The sequence below is a fragment of the Lepeophtheirus salmonis genome, chromosome 10 (genome assembly GCF_016086655.4).
Source record: "Lepeophtheirus salmonis chromosome 10, UVic_Lsal_1.4, whole genome shotgun sequence".
In the NCBI taxonomy this organism is placed as follows: Eukaryota; Metazoa; Arthropoda; class Copepoda; order Siphonostomatoida; family Caligidae; genus Lepeophtheirus; species Lepeophtheirus salmonis.
In genome coordinates, this window is record NC_052140.2 from 8554334 (window position 1) to 8580065 (window position 25732).

The 25732-nt window shown below is 31.8% G+C and overlaps 1 protein-coding gene across 1 annotated transcript; it reads right to left on the reverse strand.

Moving 5' to 3' along the window:
- Nucleotides 1-17505: 17505 nt before the first annotated feature.
- Nucleotides 17506-22251, reverse strand: LOC121125200 (serine/arginine-rich splicing factor 4). Its single transcript, XM_040720336.2, has 5 exons — nt 19945-22251; nt 19144-19315; nt 18140-18213; nt 17911-18078; nt 17506-17849 (listed from the first exon to the last, which is right to left on the reverse strand). The coding sequence occupies exons 1-5, from the start codon at nt 20145-20147 to the stop codon at nt 17765-17767; spliced, it is 702 nt and encodes a 233-aa protein (XP_040576270.1). The 5' UTR covers nt 20148-22251; the 3' UTR covers nt 17506-17764.
- Between the last annotated feature and the right edge of the window lie 3481 nt (nt 22252-25732).

Here is a 25732-nt window from a genome sequence, read left to right on the forward strand (position 1 = left end):
CTTCACACCTATATCCCTTAGAAAGTATTTATTAGGGGACTAACTTTCAATATCGGCAAAAGGGATTTCAATTACAATATTACCTTCACTATAAGTATATTGGATTAAGTAAGACATCATAGTTGAAAAATATTAATAACATTTTTTAACGTACTATCTATAAAAATGAGATACCAAAAATTTCAAATGTATTCATATGTAATATATTTATTCGTACAAACAAGAAGTGTATAAAATTACATAATCTTTTCATTCTCAAAAGAAAAATTGTTAATGTTTGAAGATTCTAATTAGTAGAGTTTTTAGACATAAATTGTTCATTTTCTAAACATAATATCAGTTAAAAAAGCTACTATTATTGAAGAACCAGACATAAATATCTTTCGCTTCTGGAGTTGCCAGCCACTAACTGGAAGGAAAGTGTGTGCTAAAGGGCATGTATCCCCTCCTCTCGAATAAGTAAAATATCATTATATCAAAAACCACGAAAATTTTCTTCAACTTCTTCTCTCTAAAAATGGACAAGCCCCCACAAAATAAAATCATTCGTAATCATCAGTTTTGTTCAATTTTATTTTTTATTTTTACAAAATGGATATTTTTTGTTCTTTAAATTTTTTTCTTAGTTTGCAACTTCTCAACTATAAGAGCTCCATATTTTTGTTTTATTTCATTATTTTTAGGTCTCTTAGTATCGAAGAGGTTTAATGTTGAGGAATATTTACAAAAAAAAAAGATTGAATGTAACACAAGCATAGAGGTTAAACAAAAAATGAAAGCCATTCATGCTGTCCATTGATTTTTGAGCCCCTCAACAGAACAAAACAAAACAATATTGGTAAAAATATTTAGCACCCTTCATTTCTTCCCTTTATCCAAATAAATCTTTTAACCCAGGATCAAAGCTAAAACTAAGTGGCAAAAAGACGATCACGATATCAAATCTTGTCCAAACTTTGTTGGCTAGGAAAATACATTTAGTCCGCTAGGAGTACTAACGGGTGTAGAAAAAGTAATTATACTTTCTAAAAATACAGTTTTGAATAGATTTTGTTGATTAAATCTTAAAGTTCTGATTATTTTTTAATAGCTTAGATTTTAAGCCTTTGATTGATGTAAATGTTGTAAACAAAAATTATGTATATGTCACGATGGAGTCAAGAAAAGCCATCAAAGGTAATTTCATCTACATCGGGAGGACCACCTCGGACATCATTAAAGCCTTAAACATCAGCAAGACACAGTTTGTTTGATCAGAAATCGTTTGGTTGATGGGGACAACCCCAAGAGTAGAAGACCCACCAAAGTGAAGCCTGAAGACATCATGGAGGCCTTTAAGGTCAACCAAACGATGAAGATATCAGAGTACGCCAAGTATTGTGGGCAAATCCATCCGAAAGGCTGGAGGAAGGTCGCTTACAAGAAATAAGAGGACACCCCTGTCCCAACGTCAAAAAGAACTCTGTCTTTAGCGATGTCAACAATTCTTGAATTATCTGAAGCACATCAGCAACCTGATAATTTTTTTCCCTCAAGAAAAGACCTTTAACGTTGACCCCGTATTCAACTAGAAAAATGATTGGGTGGTATGCTTAGGCTAAGCTGAAAACAGCATCAGGACAGTCACCAAGACCAAACATCCGATCTCTGTGATGATGTAGGAGGTTGTGGTATCAACTATATCATCACCAATTATAAGTTATTTTAATCACTACTTAGAACCAGGCCTCAATACTTTTTCTACAACCCGTAAGGATATCATGAATTATTGGATAACTAACTATGCAACCTTTATGAATCCACAATACATACGTCACAAGTGACGTGTTCTGTGGAATTCCATATCTCTTTAGCAAATTTTTGCTTTTTAAAAAAGGAATAAAGGATTTCACTTTTTTTTTCCACACAAGAACCGACGAATGGAAAAACTGTGATCGGCTCAAGTTTGATGTGACAGTCAAGAATGTCTTTTAAAAAAACGCCTTCGTCCTCTTTTGAGACAATGCATGAGTGAATATTTTATCTACTCTCAACCTCGACTGTAAAAAGGAAAATGAAACATTTGAAAACTATAACCGGAACTTGGTAGAGTGCAAAACCTCTGCCTAAAACTAAATTGATTTATAGATTAGAGCGGTTTATTTTCTACTTTTTTCAAATTTTGATTTAGGCTAGTACGGAAAATATATGGTATCAAAATTACCTACGCAATATGGCGTTGCTCTACGAGCGAGATCATCTTTCATTAAATCATTTTCATATACATTTTTTTAAATTATAAAAAGTGTTTAAATTTTTTTTAACTACCCTATGGAACAAAAAAAAAAGAAAAAAGTTATAAAAATTTGATGATCTATGTGAAGCGCGCATATTTTTTTTTTTTTTTTGTTTGACATTTTCAGAAGGCAAAGATGAAATTTTTTTTATGTTATTCACTCTTTTTGGTCCATAGGGTAGCTTTAGAAATTAACTTTATAGAAATTATTTTATATGTTAAAATAACGTCTATCATAATACATTAATGATTAATCCTGTATTTTAACATTTATGGATAAAAATAAGAACTTTCCCTTCTTTCGAACATTGAACTAGATGTGCTACCTAAAGATAACATCGTAGAAAAATAAAATTTGACGTTGTTCACTTTTATACCAAATCACAACTTTTTCGAACTAGCCGTAATCGAAATTCAAAATAAACAAAAATGGAAAAAAATCCACCCTATTCTGTATCTCAATTTGTTGCAAAGTTATGGTCGATTGTACATTTTGTACGTTTTGTGTTAAATTGATCTTTGACCTTGACCTATCAAAAGTTGAATGACCTCTTATTATTAGCATATATAATCTTTGTATCAAGTTTGATGAAAATCGATACATAACTTTTGCCGTAATCCTGGTGACTAGTGTTGGGTTGATCCTTATTTTGGACTGAGGACCGCGGTCTAGTCCAGTCCCATTTGTAGGTCCTTAAAGAAGGTACAATCGATTCCTTGTGACGTCAATGAGGGTGTTTATCCTCTTTCTAATTAGTCCCTTATAAAATAAAATAAATTATGTAACTAAGTATGAGAAATTTAATATTTTTTGCAAAATATTTGCAAAAATCTTAATACATCACTCATATATCCTATTTAGCCTAATAAACCATCGATATTTTTATGAAAAATTGCAAGGACCGACAGTTAAGGACCGGTAGCAACGACTAACAGTCTTAAAGACCGGTCCCAAGGACCGATAAGATCGGTCCTAAGACCGGACTGTGCCGAACAAATAAGGGCCGACATTAGACTGCTTGTTACTAACAAACAAACCAAGGCAAAGACATGACCTCCGTGCAACTTTGTTGTCTGATATAAAGACGTATAGTAGCTAAATTTCTTTTTTTTTTTTTTTTTTTTTTAATGTTTCTTTAATTGGATAGATGGAGTTCTACCGATTAAGTATAAATAAACATTATAGTATTACATTTACTTCATATAACCTCGGAAACTTATTGTGAAATCCATATATATAGCGTATATTTCTTTCTCTAGGAATCGCCTGGGCGCGAACGCACATTAAATTCAAGAGAATAACTTCTTTCGAGCGCTTTGTGTATGACCTACGGTGATTCTATTGTATTTTTCTTTTTTCCAACTGTTAATTATTATTCTGAGAATAGTTATTGATGATTATATTCATTGATTTGATCATTTTATGAAATTAAGTATCAATGATAGAGTATGAAATGTCACGAATTATAAACAAAGATCCTTGATTCATATAAATTAATATAAAAATCAAAATACTATTTACTACCTTTTTTAAGCCCATAATATGTAGAGTCAACTGATGTAAATTAATGAAAAAAGCGGAAGGAAAGTACACTACATATTTGTTTTTTTCAAAAAGTATTATACGCTCATGTGGTACCCCTGTGCAATGTAAAAAGTTATTTTTAAATAACGAACAATTTGGATCAACTGCAATGAATTAATATCTTCGAAGGAAATAATCGTACCATGATTTATAGAGTCATGAATGTTGGTATAATAACGTACATATCTTATTTTATGTTTGGAGTCATTAAAAATTATTAATGTTTTTCATTTCACAAGAAAGTAGAGTATTTTGAGTCTATTATATTTTTATTGTCTTAATGACAACTTTTACATTGTTCCTATTTTTAAATCCTATAATTACTAGCCAAATAAAATAAAGTGCGTGTTTGAATTTTCAAATAATGTTCATTGATTAATATATTTTGGTTCAGGTCTTGGCTCAGCAATCGGTCTGACTTAGAGATGTGGGGCTTCATCAAGATGGTACCCTAAAAATTTGAATAATCTTTTAGAAGAAAGCAGCTTAGCTGTCATGACGTTTTATTAGATCAGCTGTGACAAGAGAGGAAGGATTAAAAGGATATAAACAAGGGCATTGGCTAGAATTACTCCGATTTCGATCCCCAATTCTACTCTGAGTCCAACAAGCACTTACAATTATGACACCGTAACAAATCTCCGTCTTTTATGAGAACACAATTAGTTCAATCAGGTTTTTAAATATCTTAATGCAGTAGAAAAGGAGTTAAATAATAATGACAACTGTTTAGGAAAAGAAAATTCCCTTCAAATAAACAGGTAAGCTAAAAGTTACACACAATTTTCATCACTAAGTATAAGTCTAGTATTTTTCAACCATTCGTGTAGGCTCATAAAAAACGGAGAGTAACCTCAAAAAAGTGTTACTGGCTTATATTTATAATTCTTTGTAGGACTCAGAATAATAATTGAGGATCGTCTTTGGAGTAATCCTTGAATATGTCCTTATTTATTCCCTTCTCCTTCCTTGTCACACCTCCATGTAGGTGATCTAATGAATCGTCATGACAGCTAAGCTTTTCTCCTCAAAGACATTCTCCAAATTGTGTTCGTTACCATGTTCATTTTCGGTTCCCTTATTTTAATATGCTCTAAATACACACAGGATTTTCATCACTAAATATGTTCCACACTCTTTCTTTTGTCCCGTAATAATTAGAGCAGGGGGTCGGCAACTTATGGCACGTGAAGAAAATTTCACTGGTAGTCGCAAATTCGAACATATACTTGTAGTTTGTGTATGGTTTTTACCATTATTGTTGATAGTGGCAGACTCACTGATTAGAAATCTGGAAGTTGGCACTCCATGTCTCAAAGGTTGTCTTCCCCTGAATTAGAGGTTTAATTGTGAAATGATGTCATTCAACAGGCTCTGAAGTGATTTGATAAATGAGTAATAATATAAAGTAAAAAAATGACCCTTATGGATTAACATCTTACCCCACTATCTAAATCTATTAATTTAAAAAAAAATAACCAAAATTTTATAATATCAAAATAATTAATATGATTATTTACATACATACCGCACAGAGGGTAAAAAGGTACCGAACAGAATGGCAGTACAACCTTGTACAGTACCTAGTACATACTAGAGAGAGGACATTTGACCATATCAAGGTTAATAAAAATACAAGGTTAGACCGTAATATAATTGGGCTTGCTAAAATTTTGAATTTGATGTAGTGTAACGACTCTTGGGCAAGACAGACATATTTTGACAAAACACGCAACCACTTATAGTCTATGACGTCACTATCACTAGAATTTGCAATTTAATGTATCGTACCGTCTCCTGTGCAGGACAAACAGGTTTTAACAAAACACACAATCCCTCATCTACTATGACGTCAGCATTAAAAGCCTGGTGGAAGTCAAACATATGTCGTACATGCGGTGATGGTATAACCTTGCATTTCTATTATCCTTGGATCATATAACATATTTCGAAAGTTCCAAGCAGTGATGGGAAGATGCCTAAAAAATTACCGTGCTGATTCTAATAAAAATTCCCGATTTCGACATTATTTATATCACTACTAACGGTTTTTAAACTATTTTACATCTTATCATATTTTTACTTACAAAATAGCAATCACTGACTGGTGCATAATAAGTACACTTGTAGACCGACCGATGTTAACACCCCAATTAGCGATTCTAACCCGTAAAGCGATACATTACAATGATCATACACCTTTATACCGTTCACCCTAGCCTATGACAAAGGGTATAAATGTGTATAATAATTTCAACATCCGATAAAGGAAACAATATGTTAATTTGTCTACTTCTTATTACACCATGTTTTATGAGTCAGTCAGAGTTGAATATTATTTTCTAACTTGGAATTGCTGATAAATAGGATGTCAGGGACAGTTTTATGTACAAGAAAAGCCACTAGGGCGCCCTCTATCAAGTCAGAATCTCAAATTTTAGACATATGAGGAAGTCGAATGTTTGTCGAAAAATTCAAATAACTCTGTGGCATCATTTTTTTGTGGTATAAGTATTACTTTGAGCTTGGATTTTTCTTATTTCATGATGTTAACAGTCATAATTATTGACTTTTGACGTTATACTAGTGCCGTGCATCTGCAAACAAACCGTGCGAGGCGTTAAACAGTACCTGTTAATGCAATAGAAACAAAATACAAAGCTGACGTTATATACCCTTTGTGTCATCTAAAGTACTTTCTTAATCATTTGGGAATCTAGGGCACATTGTTTCCCCAAAATTGTCGTTGTGCGGGATCCAGAGACAAGTTTATGTATTTATTTTTATACTTTCAGTAGAGAGTAAACATTTTAAGCTCATTTTACCCATCCTATATTCTCACTTCTCATTTTTCTTTATCCCTGATAGTGTGTAGATTTTTTTTTTTTTTTATGCATGCAAGTTCCATTTTTTGGAATTCCGTAATCTAATTCAACCTGCAACAAAAAAAAAGTTAAATAGTAGGTGATGAACGACCTAAGTTTTTACTGGGGGTTGCATAATTGTGAAATACACAACCGGACCAGTGGGCTATAAGTCTACTCGTGCATCACTAGAATATATATAACTCTTTTTTCTTTTTTTTTAATACTAACAAAAGTTTACCCGGAGTTACTCAGCAAGAAAAGGAGCGGAAAATTGCATTGCCAATGGTCAATATAGTTCTCTTAATGTTTAGCCCCTTCGGTGCGGGCGAGCGTTAGGATATTACATAATGAATTATAATATAGCACCTGTATATTATGTGAAATGTATTATTATGAATTTAAAAAAAAAAATATTAACTTCAGATAACATACCAATATAATTTGTCAAGATAAGAATTCCATGTTTTATTCTAGTCAAACGATTGCCAAATCGAAATTTGCTGTGAAAGTTGCAAAAAAAAAACCTATTTTGCACTAATTTTGTACAAAAAAATTAGTTAAAATCCTTTTTTGGTATATTAAAGAAAAAAAATTTTATCTACTTGTTAAACAGAAAAATTATAAAGAATAATGTCGTCGAAAAAATAACAAAAAATAACTGGTTCATTTTTTTTGCAAAAATGATGTAATAAAATATTCAAGAAATTGAAAAAACTATATTGTATTATAGTGTAATATTAAATAGGATTATATATTATTGTTGTGTTTTTTTAGACGCCAATCCCTTTTTGATGTAAAATTCAACTCCCTATCTAGTCTCCATTTTTGTGTTTTGCGTATAGAAGAATCCCCTCTTATATTACCCCCCTCCCCTGCAAAACTCGACACCCTTGTCCTAGTGAGACCTTGTTCAACAGAACAAACTAATAATATTGATATGAAATATATAACTGCGTAGTTTGAATATTATTAAATTCTAATGTAAATTTTTATTAGATATTTACTTGTTGCTACAGTCATCCTGGTTTACCCAAAAAATTTTCACGTTCATTGAAATTGCTAACCTTTTTGGCTTACATTTTATTATTAAAAAAACCTTAGCCACTGCCTACAGAGGAGCTGCTGCATGATAGTCATAATCCACCACCAAAGTTACACATACCTTTACAGATACCCCTAAGTATAATGACAGAAAAAGTTTAAGATATCTGCGAATAACAACCCACCTCTTTGACCAGCGTTCACTTGCACAACCGTGGGTGGGGTGTATTATAGGATACCAAAAGGGGTTCGCCATCGTAAGTCATTTTTTGGCAGAATTTCGTCAGTGCCGTAATATAAACATAGTTAGACTTTGTCATTGTTTTGTCGTAGTTATCTTTTATTTCGTCAGAGTTTTGTTTTCGACAGAGTTTCGTCTTTGTCTCGTCTTTTTCATGATTTTTGTCTGATTTTTGTCTTTGTCTTGTCTTCGCCAACGTTTCATCTTCGTCACGAAAAAAAAGTTTGGTCAACGAAATGTTTTTGTCTTGTCAGGCATATAATGTTAACACTGGTGGGCACCCATAAAGGACACATACACAAGTTCAATTATATATATATATAGATATACAAGTTAGGCTTATACTGCTTTAAAAACACATTAAAATCCAAATACGGAACGATAAAAACATTTCATGTATCATAAGTTATATAAAATAAAATACGCCAGACAAATTACAGGTAAAATTTAAATTTAATCGGGCATTTATTTGATTTTTAATCCAGTCATTTTAATGGACTGTAAAATTTAAATAATTTGAGCTGAACCAATATTTATTCAGCAACCTATTTAATGGAAGTTTATATAATAAGTAATGACCAAACACTTTAAGGACGTTTTTCAAGACGATGACTGCTAGTAACCTCCACAATAAAAGAAGTTTTTATTTATTTATTTTATTTTTTAATCAAATGTTATTTACTTTGTTTTTACTTTATTTTTGTTTACTTTAATATATTCAGTTTTTATGAATGGTCGATATTTTTATTGTCGGTGGTTGTATTTTTGTTTTGTTTTTCTTCTTACTTTATTTAATTACCTACGGTTTTATTAATGTGCCTTTAGTATTGTGTACAAGATGCTTAAAATGTTTAAGTGAAATATACCCCACCTCAAGGTTATATGCAACACGGGTTGCTGCATTAAATTGCGGTTTCCGTGATCCATGGAGGGTGCCTGTGTGTTTATACTCCTTGGGAAATAACAATGGAAAAAAGTAGTAACTATAATACTTACTAAACACTCTCTTCCCTATGCAAAATTATACATCACTTCTATTACATGAATATAAAGCGAACGTTATGCGTTTACCTCCTGTTTATTGGTATTCACTATAAATTATAATATATCTTTTGCCAGAGGTTAAAAAATATGAAATTTGAAGATCACGCTCTATTTTTCATTCCTACCTCAAGACAAGGATAATGGAAATATAAGTGTAGACCATCATGTACTGTGATGTCAATCCGGTGTGTTTTTTAGCTGGCCCGTTAGCTTGTAATTGGTAGTATGAAGAATGAATATTATTTTCCTTAGCAGTTGCCATTATAGTTTAATTCCCAAGTAAAACATTGCACAATTCCTAAATAGATTCAATTATATTCCAAACCGGATTGAACATTCGTATGTGCTCATAAAAGACGGAGTGTTATCCTGAGGACTTGTTACGGAGTTATAATTGTAAGTCCATATTGGAGTCAGAGTAGAAGTGGGGATCGCCATTGTAGTAATTCTCGTTAATGTCCTTGTTTATATCCTTTTTTCCTTCCTCTCTTGTCACAGCTGATTGTAGCTAATCTAATGCTACGTCATGAGCATTATTGTGTCTCTCCTCCAAAACATTCTTCTTTTTGTTAGGGTTGCCATGTTGATTTTCGGTTTCTTTTCTTTTTTTAAACATGCCCATTCCACACTGAATTTTAACCTTTAATCATGTAATAGGTCTTGCTAAAATTTTCATTTACCGACTGCCGAGGAAAATAGACAGATTTTGGCAAAACAGGCAACCAATCACACTCAATAACGTCACTATTGCTAGAATTTTCAATTTGATGTATCGTACCGACTGTCGAACAAGATAGACGGATTTTGACAAACACACAACCAATTATACTCTATGACGTACTTAGTAACAAGCGTGGTGGATGTCAAACATCAGTGGTACACGCCTTATGGTATAACCTTGTATTTATATTAATATTGCCTGAACATAATTGTTTACCTACTAAAGCTGTCATTATTACTCTTAATAAGTGAACAATAATTATAAAGTCATTACTAGCGTTCGATAGACGAAAAGTAACTCTGAGGTTTTGTTGGTAAATTATAATTGTAAGTCCTAGTTGGACCCGGAGTATAATTGAGGATTGAAAGGGTTGTAATTCCTCCCAATATCATTGCTAGATAGGGAATGAGATTTTTATTTATTGTCTTTATCTCATAGTTGCTTGCCGCTCATTTGATGAAACATTATAAGCTGCTCTCCTCTAAAACACTCTTCAAATTGTCAGAAAGACCACGTTTATTTTCGGTTTCTTTTTTTAACATAACAGAACTCTTACTATTATTTTAATCTCTGGTATGAACTAAGGCGTGTGCTTATGAAATACGGAGAGTGATAATGATGCTTTGTTTGGGAGTTATAAGTTCCTTCTTGGGCTCAGAGTAGAATTGAAGATCGACATCGCTGTAATTCCTACCTATGTCATTGCTGGAAAAAGAGTAGGATTTGTTTTTATTTTCTTCATCTCATAGCTGCTTGCAGCTAATTTAATTAAACATCATGGCATGATCTTTTCCAAAACATTCTTCAAATTGTCAGGCTGACCTAATTAATTATCGGGGTTTTTTTTAGCATACCGACATTTAATAATATTTGGATCTCTATATTTTACTGTATGTATGGGATAAAAAAGATTAAAAAAGGTTCCATCAAGATTTTGGTGCTTTGTTATACATTACTTATTATCAATTGCCTTTACCGAATCCCTTATAATGCAGAATTTTTTTCAAAATTTTAACATAGTGATTATTGATTTAACTCTCGTACACAGACTCTTCATAATTAGGTTTCCCACGTTGGGTATCGTTTTTGATACCAACTGAAAAATTATATATATATATATATGGCCAATCTGGTCTTGATATGGTCTTCCAAATAATATCTACCAATGGTTTTTTTTTTTAATTTGGACGGTCAATTTTGGTTACTTTAAGTGCAATTTGCGGATCCTTCAAAGGTGTTATACTTTGTTCACAGAAATGGAAGATAATTCGTAAGACAAATGCAATTCACAACTACATTTTGCGAAAAATCATTCTATCTTGCTTTTGTGTTGACGGGTCACAAATGACCTTTTCGTTAGAAAAATGCATTTTAGTTCATGAATTTACCTTACAGTCTTGACTTCCTTTTTATAATCACGCCTGACCCCGAGCAAAAGTTAAAATAATTATTATTCGAATCACTCAACCCTGAAAAATGTATTCTTACTCTACTGACTAGTTACACACGATTTCTTATGTCCTTGTCATATCAAAAATTTTAAATATGCAATTCAAATTATGTAACTAATATATATTCAAATAGATTGTCAATTATTTTTGACAATCTATTAATAAAATAAAAATCATATTGATCCCATTGAAATCAATTAAAACAGATCAATCCAAATAATATTTTGAACTAAAATTGACAGAGATAAATAAATTAACAAGACTAATAAATGCACAATCATGTAGCAACAATAAATGTTTATTGTTATTATTCTATATTAAAAAAATTTAGATAATGCACAATGCTTTAATCCTGTAAATGCTTTCTGTTACTAATATGAAACATACTAACAAAATATATATAATATAATATTATAGTATCTGATCAGATCAGATTCCCAGGCTCTGAAAGGCAAGTTTTTTTTCGCAAATAATTTCATTTTTTGCATAAAACAAGATCAATTCCCCGTGTGTCAGAGTTTTTTTGTTTTTTTTTAGCTATAAGTAGTCGATTCGAAAATGCACTAAAAAAATAAAGAAAAAAAATTATTGCACTACCTGAAAAGCGAGAACGTATATTGAATACGAATTAAAAAAAGGGAATTAGAAAGAGGATTAGCGAGTTAGTCTTAGTATTTATCTTCATTATGGTTGAAGGAGAAACATATTTCTAATCATTATGTTGCCTATTGACAATTTTTACTAAATTCTGGAGTTAGTTAAACCATAAATTCGAAATAAAATATATAATACATACGAGTGGGTACGTACTAGTTAATTAAAATATAAAACGAAAATATCTCAAACTATAACTTGTGCAACAACCATAGAGTAAGAAAATAAGAAGGTGACAAAATATTGTCTTCAGTTGTTAACTTTGGTATGCTATTTTAACAAAATAGCCATAAAATTAATAGGCTGATTTTTTCTCCAGATTTTAATTTAATATCTTCTAGTAGACAAAACACAACTGATGTATTAAACTTCTCAAGATCAAAATATTTATTCTAACGAATTTTAATCGTTACTCGCTTAAATAATAGTTACTCCCCCTAACACTTTTGTTTGCTAACAAACTCGTGAGACAAAAAAAATCATATTTTTTTAATTAATTATTAAGCTAAAATTACAAAAATTGTTCTTGTAATTAATTTTCCAAGATTCACTTGAATATTAGTTTACTCTCAGATGTAACTACGACTATTTAACCAAAGAAGATAATGATAGTTACAAAGATAATACTCTAGTATTGAAATACTGCAAGTGCTCGAGGAATGGGGATTATGTTTAAGCTTACATTTCAAGGAGGGATACGCCAAACGAATTATTAGCCAGTAGATTGAAAATCAAATTTAACAATTCAAATTAGGTTTAATACTGCCCCGTCCATCATGCATTTAGATATATTCATTAATTTATATTATGGCAGTCAAGTTTGTCATATGTCTATAGGTCTGAGGACGACTTTTTGAGTTTGTACTTAATAAACTGTACGTAATAATACTCCCACTGGTCTAAAAAAAATATTAAACAAAGATTACTTAAAAAACAAATTGGGATTAAGAGTACCCATTGCACAAAAGTCAACTGTTTCTACTGGCTTTTGATGAATTTCGAGTAACACTCGGCTTTTTATGCCTACGAGCCGAGTTTTTTCTGTCGTTTTTTATTTACTTCATAAAGCTCTAGAAAATCAATTACTCCGATTTGGATTTACTTAGACGGGTCACATTTTAATACAGCGAGCCTTTGTATGTCTGTTATTATTTGAATCGATTTAAAGGCTACACATTCAAAAACAAATATTTAATGACAGCTCGACAATCGATGTTTGTCCATTTTCACAAAAGCCCTCACATACACTCACTATAACGACAATTACATAACAAATGAGCGTCCAAAATGGCAGAAACTTTGGTGAGTTACAATCTACAGATGTTAAATAGATGTGATTAGCTTATATTTATGATTGTTTCCTTCTTCACGTTGAGGTCGGAAACTTTTCTGACTACCCTCGTATTATCTCTCGGTATGTTAAAAAAAAAATAACCCAAAATTATCCCAGTCACCTTAATAATTTGAAACATGTTTGAGAGAGGAACAGCTCAGCTGTTATGGTGTTTAATTAAATTAGCTTTGAGCAGCTATGAGATGAATGAAATGAATACAAACCGAACCCCGAATCTAGCAAAGAAATAGGAAGAAATTACAACAATGTTGAACCTTAATTCTGCTTTGAGTGAAAAAAGAACTTTCACATATATCTCAGCAACAAATTCTTAGTGTTACCTATCGTCTTTCAAGCACTAGTGATCACTTATACTTTTAAGTTATATATTCTCTCTTCATGAATAATGAACACAGCTTTGGAAAAAAACATACCTTAATAATATCATTTTCATCTAAACTTATTGTTCTATCTTAAAGAATAATGATTGCAGATTTTGAACATAAAAAACCCCTTTTCAGTTTGCAACGTCAAAATTAATTTTCATTTTTTTAAATCTCTCGAACTGAGTTGCTATTACAGGGGCGTATGCAGGAGCATATCAAAAAAATTTAATTTTTTGAAGAAAAAAAATTTGAATCATTAAATTTTTTGAAAAAAGTTGAAAAATATTAAATTTTTTGAAAAAAGTTGATAAATATTAAATTTTTTGTAAAAAAAATTCCAAATTTCACAGCTATTCCAAAGAGTTAAGCTTTTTTGAAAAAAGATTTAAAAAACTAAATTTCCTTTAAAAATTTTTTTGAAAAAAAACTTTAAATATGAAATATTTTGGAGAAAAATTGAAAAATTCATAGTTATTTAGAGGAAAGTAAATTTTTGCGGAAAAAAAATGAAAAATTTAATTTAATTTTTTAGAAAATAAAAAGAAAAATTAAATTAAAAAAAAATTAAAAATTAAATCAATTTTTTGGAAAAAAAAATCAAAAAGTAAAAACAAACCTGAGATTTATATTTATAAAAGTGTGATCATCAGATTTAACTGACAAAGTTGTACACAATTTTCACCACTAATTATATGGATTGGCCACTCAACAAATAGAAGCAAAATTTAAAGCAATACAATAGCATTATTCAGAGCCAGTTTTATCGTGAGTGGGACAAATGGTCAATGAATAAGTGACTTTTCTTTCCTTTTTTAAAATTTGAATTCAATTTTGAGTTTTTATTGAAATATTAGAATCCTTGAATAAAATGGGGTGCCCTTTTTATGGTTTTTTTTTTTTTTTTCAACAAGAATTAAAAATTGTAATAAGCTTTTTTTGAAAAAATATTAATGTAAATCTCAGGGTTGCCCCTCCTCCAGAATCAAGGATTTTTTGTTTTCTACTATTTGATTTTTCTTTTTTCAAAAAATGTAATTTCCTGTAAATAGCTATGGATTTTTCAATTTTGATGTATAAGAAAAAACGATAGGATCAATTAATTGTGGGTAATTAAAATGACTGATGTTGTAATTATATAAGTCGTTATGAGGTGGAAAAATGCTAACTTGTACAGTCTGCTTATACAAGTTACAATTTGTACAAAGTCTTTACTTGTACGCTACATGTATTCCCAAACTTAAATATTTTTTACTTAATTTCATATGTTTCAAATGAGTTGTTAGTATTGTTTATCTCAACATAAGGTTTTGTGTACTTAATATATTATGCTAATATTTTTAAACAACATAATATTATTTCTTTTTATGTATACACATATGGCAAATTTATCGTGTTTATTATGGGGATATAAAAAAAAGAAAACGAAAATCAACATGGTAACCCTGACAATTTGAAGAATGTTTTGGAGGAGAGAAAGAATAATCCTCATGACGTTTCATTAGATCAGCTACAATCAGCTGTGACAAAAGAGGAACGAAAAAAGAGTATAAACAAGGACATATGCTAGAATTACTTCGATGACGATCCCAATTCTAATTTGAGTCAAACAAGGACTTATAATTACAACTCCACAACAAAACCTCAGGATTACGCTCCGTCTTATATGAGTACACACGAACGTTCAATCAGGGTTTGAATATAATTGAAATTATTTAGGAAAGGAAATTTAGTTCACTAATCAGAAATCAAATAAAAGTGACAACTGCTAAGGAAAAGAAAATTCCTTTTTTATATTAGCAATTATTAATTAACAGGACAGTTACAAAAGCACATCGAATTTACATCATCGTTAAAAAGTCTTGGAACATAATGAACGTTAATCAATTATTTACACCATGCGGCTTGAAATGAAATTCTAAAGAATTTTATTTTTAATTAGATCTTATTTATTACTCATTAGAGAAAATTATTTATAAATTTGAACACGTTCAGCCTTAATTACAAGCTCCACGCGATCCCAGAACGGTTTGAACACGTTGACAACGTAGCACTTAGACATTGATCCCCACTCTTTCTCAACCGATTGCTTTAGGGACTCTGCTGTGACATTGTCTAATAGATCAAAATAAATATTAATTTATCAATTGAATAGACAAAATGAATAATACGTGTTTCTGATTAATAATCAAGATGGGGAACGATGAGCTTCGAGTTGAAGTTAAATGCCCTAAGAATTAATTAATTACGGTCGACCTAGAAACTGGAAGCACTGAAATGGTTGTAAACACAAAATATAAATATTTATCCGGTTCTAAATTGGCCATATTTACACATCACGGCTGTCATATAATGATTATAGGTCAAATGGAAGTGGAACCATACACATCTAAAGATACTCCTATGATCATGTATTAGAATACCTATGCTGCTTTAGAGTAGTTACGTAATGAAACGGAGAAAGAAAATGAAAGGAGCCCAATTAATATGGACGTTGGACCCACAAAGTCCACACTTTGCCGCTTATTATTAAATTATGCTGTACGTATGGGAGGGCGTCCCATCCATGTTGACCTTGACGTTGGATAAGGCTCATTTTCACTTTATGGAACCATTGGTTCAGTTCTTGTGTAGAGAACGGCTCTTATTCAAGATGACGGTTTCTTACAAAATGTTCCTTTGGGATATCATTAGGGCAACAAAACACGGGGACACAATACAATGATGTTGAATCGTCTCGCTTCAGAATTAAGAGAAGTTGTAACGGAAATAATGCGGACCAATAGAATGGTGTTTCAGGTGTCGTAATAAATATTTGTGGTCGGGTTCGTAGATAAGGATACAATCAAATGAATGATATTGTTCAGGCTTTCGAAGTAGATGTGATTGTTGTTCTTGATCAAGAGAGAGAGTGCAATGATTTGGTTCGAGATAATCCGGATTTGGTAAAAGTTATTTGGCAGCCAAAATCTGGTGGAGTTGTTGTATGCCTCTTGGAATGAAACCAGAAGACAGTCAGACTAAATTTGTTCTTGTGCCTTTGACAGCTAGGGATTTGCCGAATCATATTATTTCAGCTGCATTTACTACAACGCCATAAAATGATCTCATTCTGACTAATATTGCTAGACATATTTGTGTTACTGATGTCCATGTAGAAGAACAAAAGCTAACTGTGCTGTCTTCTCCACCAAAAGCTCTTCCAGATATTCTGTTATTACTCTCAGATTCTGAATTCTTTGATTCAACTATCTATTTATCTTTTATATATTTCTTTATTTGATAATTATATATGTACTCGATATTTGTGAAAATAAAGCTGCGCTTAATTGCAATTTAAATGAAAAAAATAATAATAATTTATGCTAATTAGAACGACCAATAATCTAAATAAGTAAATGCATTTTAAGAAAAAGAAATTGTAACTTGTACAACGGGTGTATACAAGTTGCAACTTGTATAGACGTCGTAGCTTGTACACAACATATATTTAAAATATACATGTAATTAGATAAGTAATAATATAAGGGTGTTTATAAGGCATAACATATAGGACGGTTTTTTTACTAACTGCACAATCTCAGCACAGTTATAACAAATATTACCTCATTAGTGTTCATAGAGTAAAAATTATGAATTCGCGCAATAATACTTTTTAAGTTATCGTCTCGACATTAAGTCTACACAACAGGTACCTCTATTTATCTAAGATTAAAGGACAAAATAAAAATGACACTCCAATATATAGTCAGGTAGTATATTCGACCGGCGAATGCGATAAAAATACATACATATTGAGAAGAGAAGTATATGCCAATCAATAACCTTCCTTCACACTTGACCTAACAGCTGACATTAGCAATCCTCGAAAAAAGCCAAACAGATATATTAGTCAAATGAATCAGTTAAGTACGTAGAACGGAATATATACCTTGAGTATATATATTTTTATTTAGCTCATGTAAAATATAACGTAAGTATTGTACGAATAACTTATAAATAAACTGTTACAACTTTAAAAAAATTAGAATTAACTCCTCAAATTGTACACAATTCATGATTTACAAAAACGATATTATTATTATTTAATGTGAATTTACCGAGGTAAATAAAAGTAGGTAGGCCTCCGCGAGACACAGTAAGGATACATTTATTAAAAAGGGAGAACTCTAATCCCGATCTCTACTATAAGACCTTGATCTGGATCTGGATACGTCTCTGGATCGTGAACGAGAAGCATCTCTGGATCTAGATCTGTAATAAAAAATATATCCAAATTAACAAATGATTAAGGACCCCATTGAAGATTAATTACCTAGAGCGAGACTGAAACTTTTCACGCGAGTAAGAACGAGAGCGTCTTGAACCAGAACTAGATGATCCAACTTCTTCATAAAGTTTAATTCTTCTACCTCCCAGGTCAGTGTCATCTAATCTGTCTAATGCGTTCTCCATTGCGCGTTTGTCTCCAAATTCAACAACACTAAACGGATAAAGATTATGAATAGCAGTGCATTGGGCGCAAAATGGAAAAATATTATTACCCCTCATTATTCCTTGGCTTATGGGCATTGGTGTAAGTGATTTCACCACATGAGCGAAAGTAATCTTTAAGATCCTAGAGAAACAAATTAATATTAGACAAAGAAATAATATTTTGTAAATATAAGCTATGTGTTAGAAATACAGATATATACATATACATATTTTTAAATTAAAATGCCTTATTACAGTAATAAATAAATATTATAAGAAATTAAGATGACTATTCAACCTCTGATATTTTAAAAATTACGAATAGTTCATATTTGAAAAAAGTAAGAATAAAATGAAATCCATAAACTGACTTGTGTAATTATGTTAATGCCGTAAGAGAAAAATCAGAAAAAATGGACCAATATTTCCCTTATTATCAATTGCTATTTATAAAAAGAAAGTTTCTGTTTGAGTAAAAAGTGAGAATCAATTATTTGAAAAAACAGTAAAAAAAAATCGACGAAATGATAACTATTCTCTCACTTCTTAATATGTAATGAAATATATATATATATGAAATCAAGAAGTCGACTTGAATAAAGAGTCAGTTCAGTTCATTATCACTCATTCACAAGAAGTTTAAAAATAATCAATTAATATGAAAGACTTTTCAACATATAAGTGAATATTACCTGGCCACAACAATGAACGGGTGGGCCACAATCAGTTATTATACATGGGTAAATGAAATTCTGGCGACGGCGCGTCGTTTAAGAAAAAATTCGGAATTACGAGTGGTTCCGATGAATTTTCCGGATAATATCCAACCCGAGCCTTAAGTGGATTACTATTTAATTTTGTCTGCTCATCATCCCACGATGAAGGAAAAGGAAATTAGGTTTCGGAGGATGATCATCCCAAAGTCTACTTAAATAATCTTTTCCACGGACTCTCGTAAATACCCCCTTTGGGATGGAGGGTGAGACAAAGTAAAGGTAGAGGACTATCACTTCCAGCGGAAAACAGGAAATAAGAAGTGAACCTCCTCCCTCTCCCTTTAGACTAGCTTTACCTGCCACGATGTACGAGTAGAGAGGTTCTCCACTCGAATCCGATACTGTGTTCGTCGCCCTGGGGGATTCCTCTTCATTGGGGGCCCTCTCCGACCACGGGGAGGACTGCGACGGGATTGATAGCGAGAATTCCTCTTTTCACGGGGACTTCTCGCAAATTCCACACGGACTCTGAAGAAAAAAAGCAAGGATCATCATTACTCATTTTATACAGGACAAAAAGTATCGATAGGGTTACACATTTGCTCCTCATATCAAAATACTTCCTCTGCAGGAATGTGCGAATTCAATCCTTACAACCTTTTCATAATGAAGAACATCGCTAAGGGACACAAAGCGAATTATTTTATACTGTATTCAAGGGATTTTGACTCTTTTAGAGCGTTTTCTCTTTGGGTATTCTGGAAAGTAGATGAAAGGTCTCTCTCATTATATGGAGGAATTATGAAGTATCACTGGATCATCGTTCAAGTGACGGATCCAGTCCATTCTTCATGCTCTTTAAGCGGCAAACGCATAATGAGACCTTCCATTACTTTCAAGATATCCCCAAAGTGTTAATTGTCCAAAAATCCCTTTCCTACTCTCAATGTAGTGCTATATCATTCGCGTTGCTGCGCTTCTGTTCGCTCAGGGAAGAGATTTCCTTGGAAAATAAAAGGTTGCGAGGATTGAACTTCAACTTTCCGCTTTCGCTGTCTCCAATTTCCAGAAAGAAAGAGAAAATATGACGTACGGACAAAATTGTAAACCATACCCCAAATGCCAATAATAATAATGGTTTAATGTAGCCAATATACCTAGATCCGTTCATATCCTTCCCATCCAAATCCTGGACTGCATCGTCCGCATCTCTGTGGTCCTCAAACTCGACAAAGCCATAGCCATTCTTCAAAGCAACCTCACGGAGCTTACCATAGCCCTTAAAAAACTTCTCCACATCCCTCTCACGAGTATCGTCGGATATATTTCCGAGGTAAAGTCGATGATGATTTCCAGGCATTTCTTAATATTCTGGTCACAAATATAATACTACTACAACAACGCTCACAAACACTTCCTTCCTCAGAATACGAAATTGGTATTTAAAATGGCAACAAAAGCGGAGGGAAGAAAGAAGCAGAGAGGCAAATGAGAAAGAAACAAAGCTAATGGCTCTTCTGTTCTTCACACTCCATCTACAACTCAACCCATCTAGCACAGCCAAGATTTGCCTCATTCCTTTTTTCTTCTCTCTTATTATTATTTTCCGTACGTACATTTTGTATGCTGCTAGCTAGCTACTCAAAATAACGCTACAGCAGCTAGAGTACAGTCTACACCTACGTGCTGCAACGGGAAGACAGCTAACTAGTTATTTACTAGAGCAGGAAACACTGAAAAATAAATATGGAACGCGCTCTTTTTGTGCTTGACGGAAGAGCAAAATAAATGTCCCATATTCATAAAGTAAATGCAGTCAATTGAAACTTTAAAGGCTCATACCTTACCCATTTTTAATTAATATTTAATTTCTTTTTTTTTTAGAAAGTTAAAGGATCAAACAATTACCATGTCAATGGCATAGAATATGTAGTCATTTAGCACAATTTTTACAAGGAAACACATTATTAATTATGTATGACCTACACATTTAATAACTAAGTGTTGTGACAGTCATATTTCAGACTATTGTCCTTTCTAGTTCAGTCCTGCATATCAGTTCGAAAACTTCGTTCGGTCATTGATGACATAACTCAACTATATATATACATTTTTTTTAAATCAGTTCTAGTACTGACAGTCCGAAGGACCGGTCCTAAGACTGGACTAGACCGAATGAATAAGGACTGACACATCATTACTTATAACTGAAGATAAAATTGAGCTTATTCTCGTTTCAATATAACTTTTATTTTAAATTAGCAATTGAAGAATTTTTTGAAATATTTGTTCTCTATTTATTTGCAAGACGTTAACTGTTCGCTTCAGAAACAGATTTTAACTTACATATTGAAGAGTTTTAATTAAAAAATGTGCTAAGTAGGAAGTTATAACGGTATAACAATTTTTTAAACAATGTTACTTTAATAAGAAATTGATTTGCTCTTTCTCGTTTCCAGAACTTGCCTTGGATATATATTAAACATAAATCATAATGTGATATTAATTATAAAAATTGGTTTAAATTAACATATATTATTTAACAATCAAACTATTTATTAAAAAAGCAAAACTATTTATTGAAATGGGTAAGATATGAGCTGTTGAAGTTTCAATTTACAGCATTTACTTTATGAATGCAAGACTTTCCGTTTGCACTCTTGTAAAAAAAACCGAAAAACCTCGTTCCACATTCATTTCAATGTTCCCAACGACTAGAGAACTCTATAATGTCTTTAGTATCTACTCTTGCAAGATGTAGTTATTTATTTTCAGTGAATATTTTTACAAATTTAAAATCATAATGCGTTCTTGCGATGAAAATTTAATCTTTGGATAACATTTCTATTAAAGCATTATTCTTTGCCTGTATTTTTTTGAATGATGTAGAACTGTGATCAAAATTAAGACAAAGTTTTGAAATTTAAGGTCATCTTTTTTTTTTTCAAAAAAGGATTTTCTTTAGTTTGGAACTATGTGTAAAATACAATTAAAAAGAAGTCAAATATAAGATGTATATCTTAAAAGTAACATAAAGACTATAACTGATGTTATGAAGTATAAACTTTCACATATGTTTTCAATTTTGTTATACTTGGATGATGAATTTTTATAGAGTAGGGGGGGAAAAAAAACTGGTCAACGAGGATTATATTACGCATTATTTTATTTTTCCCATTTGTAGACTGATGTATAGTATTATATTATGTAATTACTTATTTATTCGGTGCAGTTCAGTCTTAGGACCGGTTTCATCTGTCCTTGAGACCGGTCCTTAAGACTGGAGGTCCTTCAAAGTTAAACGGTCAGTACTAGAACTGATAAAAAAATATATATATATATTATTGAGTGACGTCATCAAGGAATGAACTTAATAAGTTTTTAGGACTGTTATACAGACTGAACTGAACCGGATTGGAGTCTTCAGTCCTATCTATGAACTGACAAAATCCTATTTATATTTAAAAAGTGCACTAGTTTTAACTTGTATGAGCCAATTTTTGAAGTTTCAACCCAAAAAATGAGATGAAGAATATAAAATAAGGTCTTATGACGAGGATAATCAATCATATTATTGAACATTTTATTTTTCAATATATTAGCAGGGCCGTAAATAATTTCTTCCGTAGTGGTAATTATTACTTATTAGCAGTGATGAAAATTGGGTATATGATGGGTATGTTTAAAAAAACGAAAATCAAGATGGTAACCCTGACAATTGGAATAATGTTTTGGATGAGAGCAGCTACAATCAGCGTGTTCAAGGGAGGAAGGGGATAAGGAAATAAACAAAGCAATTGGCTAGAATTACTCTGCTGTCTATCCTAATTCCACTCTGAGTCCAACAAGGATTAAATTCTAACTCCTCAACAAATCCTCAAGGTTACTTTTATGAGCGCACACGATTGTTCAATCAGGCTTTGAATATAATTGAATCCATTTAGGAAGGGATGTTAACTAATCAGGATAAAATAATAATGACAACTTCTAAGGAAAAGAAAACTCATTCTTCCGATTACCAATTCCAAAAAAACGGGCTAGCTAAAAAAAAAACACAATTTACATCACTGCTTATTAGTGATAAATTTTTTTTTGTATTTTAAACATGTAAAAAAAAAAGAAAAAGACGGAAATCAACATGGCCACATAGCCAATTTGAAGAATGTTTTTGAAAGAGAGCAGCTTGGCTGACATGACTTTTCATTAGATCAGCTGCAAGCAGCTGTGACTAGTGCTATGTTGGTCCTTATTTAGGACCGAGGACTGCTGTCCCGCCCCACTTATCGGTCCTTAAAGAAGGCAAAATCGAGACAGGCGAAGAACATCATGTAGAATGATGTAAATCCGTTGTGTCTTTTAGGAGGTCCGTTAATTTGTAATTGATAATATAAAGAAAAAAATTCTTTTCCTTAGCAGTTGTCATTATTATTTAATTCATAAGTAGTGAACATCCTTTACCTAAATAGATTCAATTAAATTTAAAACCTGATGAAACATTCGTTTGTGCTCATATAAGACGGAGCGTACCCCAGAGGATTTGTTAAGAGATTATAATTGTAAGTCCTTGTTAGACTCAGAGTAGAATTGCAGAACTCTATCAAATATCCTTGTTTATATCTTTTTCTTCTTCCTCTCTTGTCACAGCTAATTATAGCTGATCCAATGAAAACTCATGAGGATTATTGTTTCTCTTCCCAAAACATTCTTCAAATTGTCAGGGTTACCATCTTGATTTTCGATTTCTTTTTATTAACATCCCCATTCTACACTGGATTTTTATCATTAATCATGTATATTGAATTGAACATCCCTTCTAATGATGTAAATGAACTTTCGTAGGTCGACTTGTTCGTCTTCAGAGTCTGTCACGAGCCGTGTCAAGTAGACAGTCAGCAACAACCAGAAATGATCTGCATGACATACTTTTGAGTTTCTTCTTAGAAGGGAAAGGCAATTAACCCCGCAACAAAGTAAACTATAGTAGTCATTGTCTCCAGATCTGATTTTTCAAAGCTGTTTCTTTTCGAATGAAAAGTTGTGTGGTAATATAAAGGTAACAACATTTGAAGGAAGAACATTTAAGTATTGAGTAACTACGTGTGATTATGCTCATCAAAAACGATGACTAATACTCATATTTTCTTTAGGAGTTATCTTCTATATTATTGAAACAAAGTGCCTCTGTTTTTTTATGTCTAATTACTCAGACAATGCTGGATACTACAGTTAGTAATAAATAAGTATTTAAAAAAAATCGAAATAAAACGATAGGATCAATTAATTGTTGGTAATTAAAATGACTGATGTTGTATTTATATAAGTCGTTATGAGGTGGGGAAATGCTAACTTGTACAGTCTGCTTATACAAGTTACAATTTGTACAAAGTCTTTACTTGTACGCTACATGTATTCCCAAACTTAAATATTTTTACTATATTTCATATGTTTCAAATGAGTTGTTAGTATTGTTTATCTCAACATAAGGTTTTGTGTACTTAATATATTATGCTAATATTTTTAAACAACATAATCTTATTTCTGTTTTTGTATACACATATGGCATATCACTATCAGATATGAGTGGCTTTACTCAGCTGCACAAACACACACAAAAACATCTTTAGCTACTTGAAAATATAATGATTGATGAATGAGTTCACCAATCCCTCCCCTACCCCCAAACAGATTTTTAAAATTATTATTCTTACATATAATATGATTTCTAATTGACATTTTTAAACATAGAACATGGGGAAACATTAACAACTAAAATAGGAGGGAACTTCTAGGGGGGGGGGGCATTGCTGTAGCTGTTTTAGTAAACTATCGATATTTTTACAGTTAAGGACCGGCTTCAAGGACTGACAGTCCTAAGAAGAGACTGGACGGAATACATAAAGACCAAAATAATACAAATAATAGGCATGTTAAAAAATACGAAAATCAACAACATGGTAACCCTGACAATTTGAAGAATATTTTGGAGGAGATCAGCTACAATCAGATATGACAAGGGAGGAAGGGGATATGGAAATAAACAAGGATATTGGCAAGAACTACTCCCATGTCGATCCTCAATTATAACTCTGTGTTAACAAGGACTTACAAATTAAACTCTGCCACAGATCCTCAAGGTTACTCTCTGTCTTATACGAGCACACACGAATGTTTAATCAAGGTTTGAAAATAATTGAATATATTCAGCACGACTACCTTTTTTATCCACACTCAACCTCGACTGTCAAAATGTAAAGAACAGATTTGAAAAAAAAAAAAAATACAAAGTATTGACACGAATTTAAAAAAAAGGCCATTCTTGGATATAAATTATTTTAAATATCAAAATCCTTTGTAGTACCTTTTTTGAGTTAATAATAAGTAAAGTCAGCTTTTTTAAATAATACAAGAGTAAACTTAAGAAAATTAATAAAAACAGCTCAAAGAACGGTTAGTACGTCTTTGTATATTTAAAACAGTGAGCTGTGTAGCAAAGGATAAGAAGTGTTGGTTTGGTCTAAAAAACAGAAAAGACTGCATTCCTATCAATGTGGTCCTAATAAAATTTGTCAGTAATAAAACCGGTCCTTCCCGGTATTGTGTAGAAACTACAACAGCTAAAATTACGTAGTTACTCATAAATATATCATTGGAGTCGCTGAAGTTATTTCATAGTTCATAACCTCTTTCTATGAGACCTGTAGGAGATGCGTGGGTAAAACCTATTATTATACGTTCTAGCTATTATTCTTTTTTCTCTTAGTTCTTATATTCTTCAATTCTAGCTATGAGTGAAGAAAATAAAAAGATAACAAGGACTGTGGGAATAAATACCGATGTATTAGTCTTTAGGACCGTTGAATGGTAGAAAAGATTGGACTGATTGAAAAAAAGACTGAAGAGGGGGGGAAGGAAAAATATATCATTCTTACCAATTCCAAAAAAACA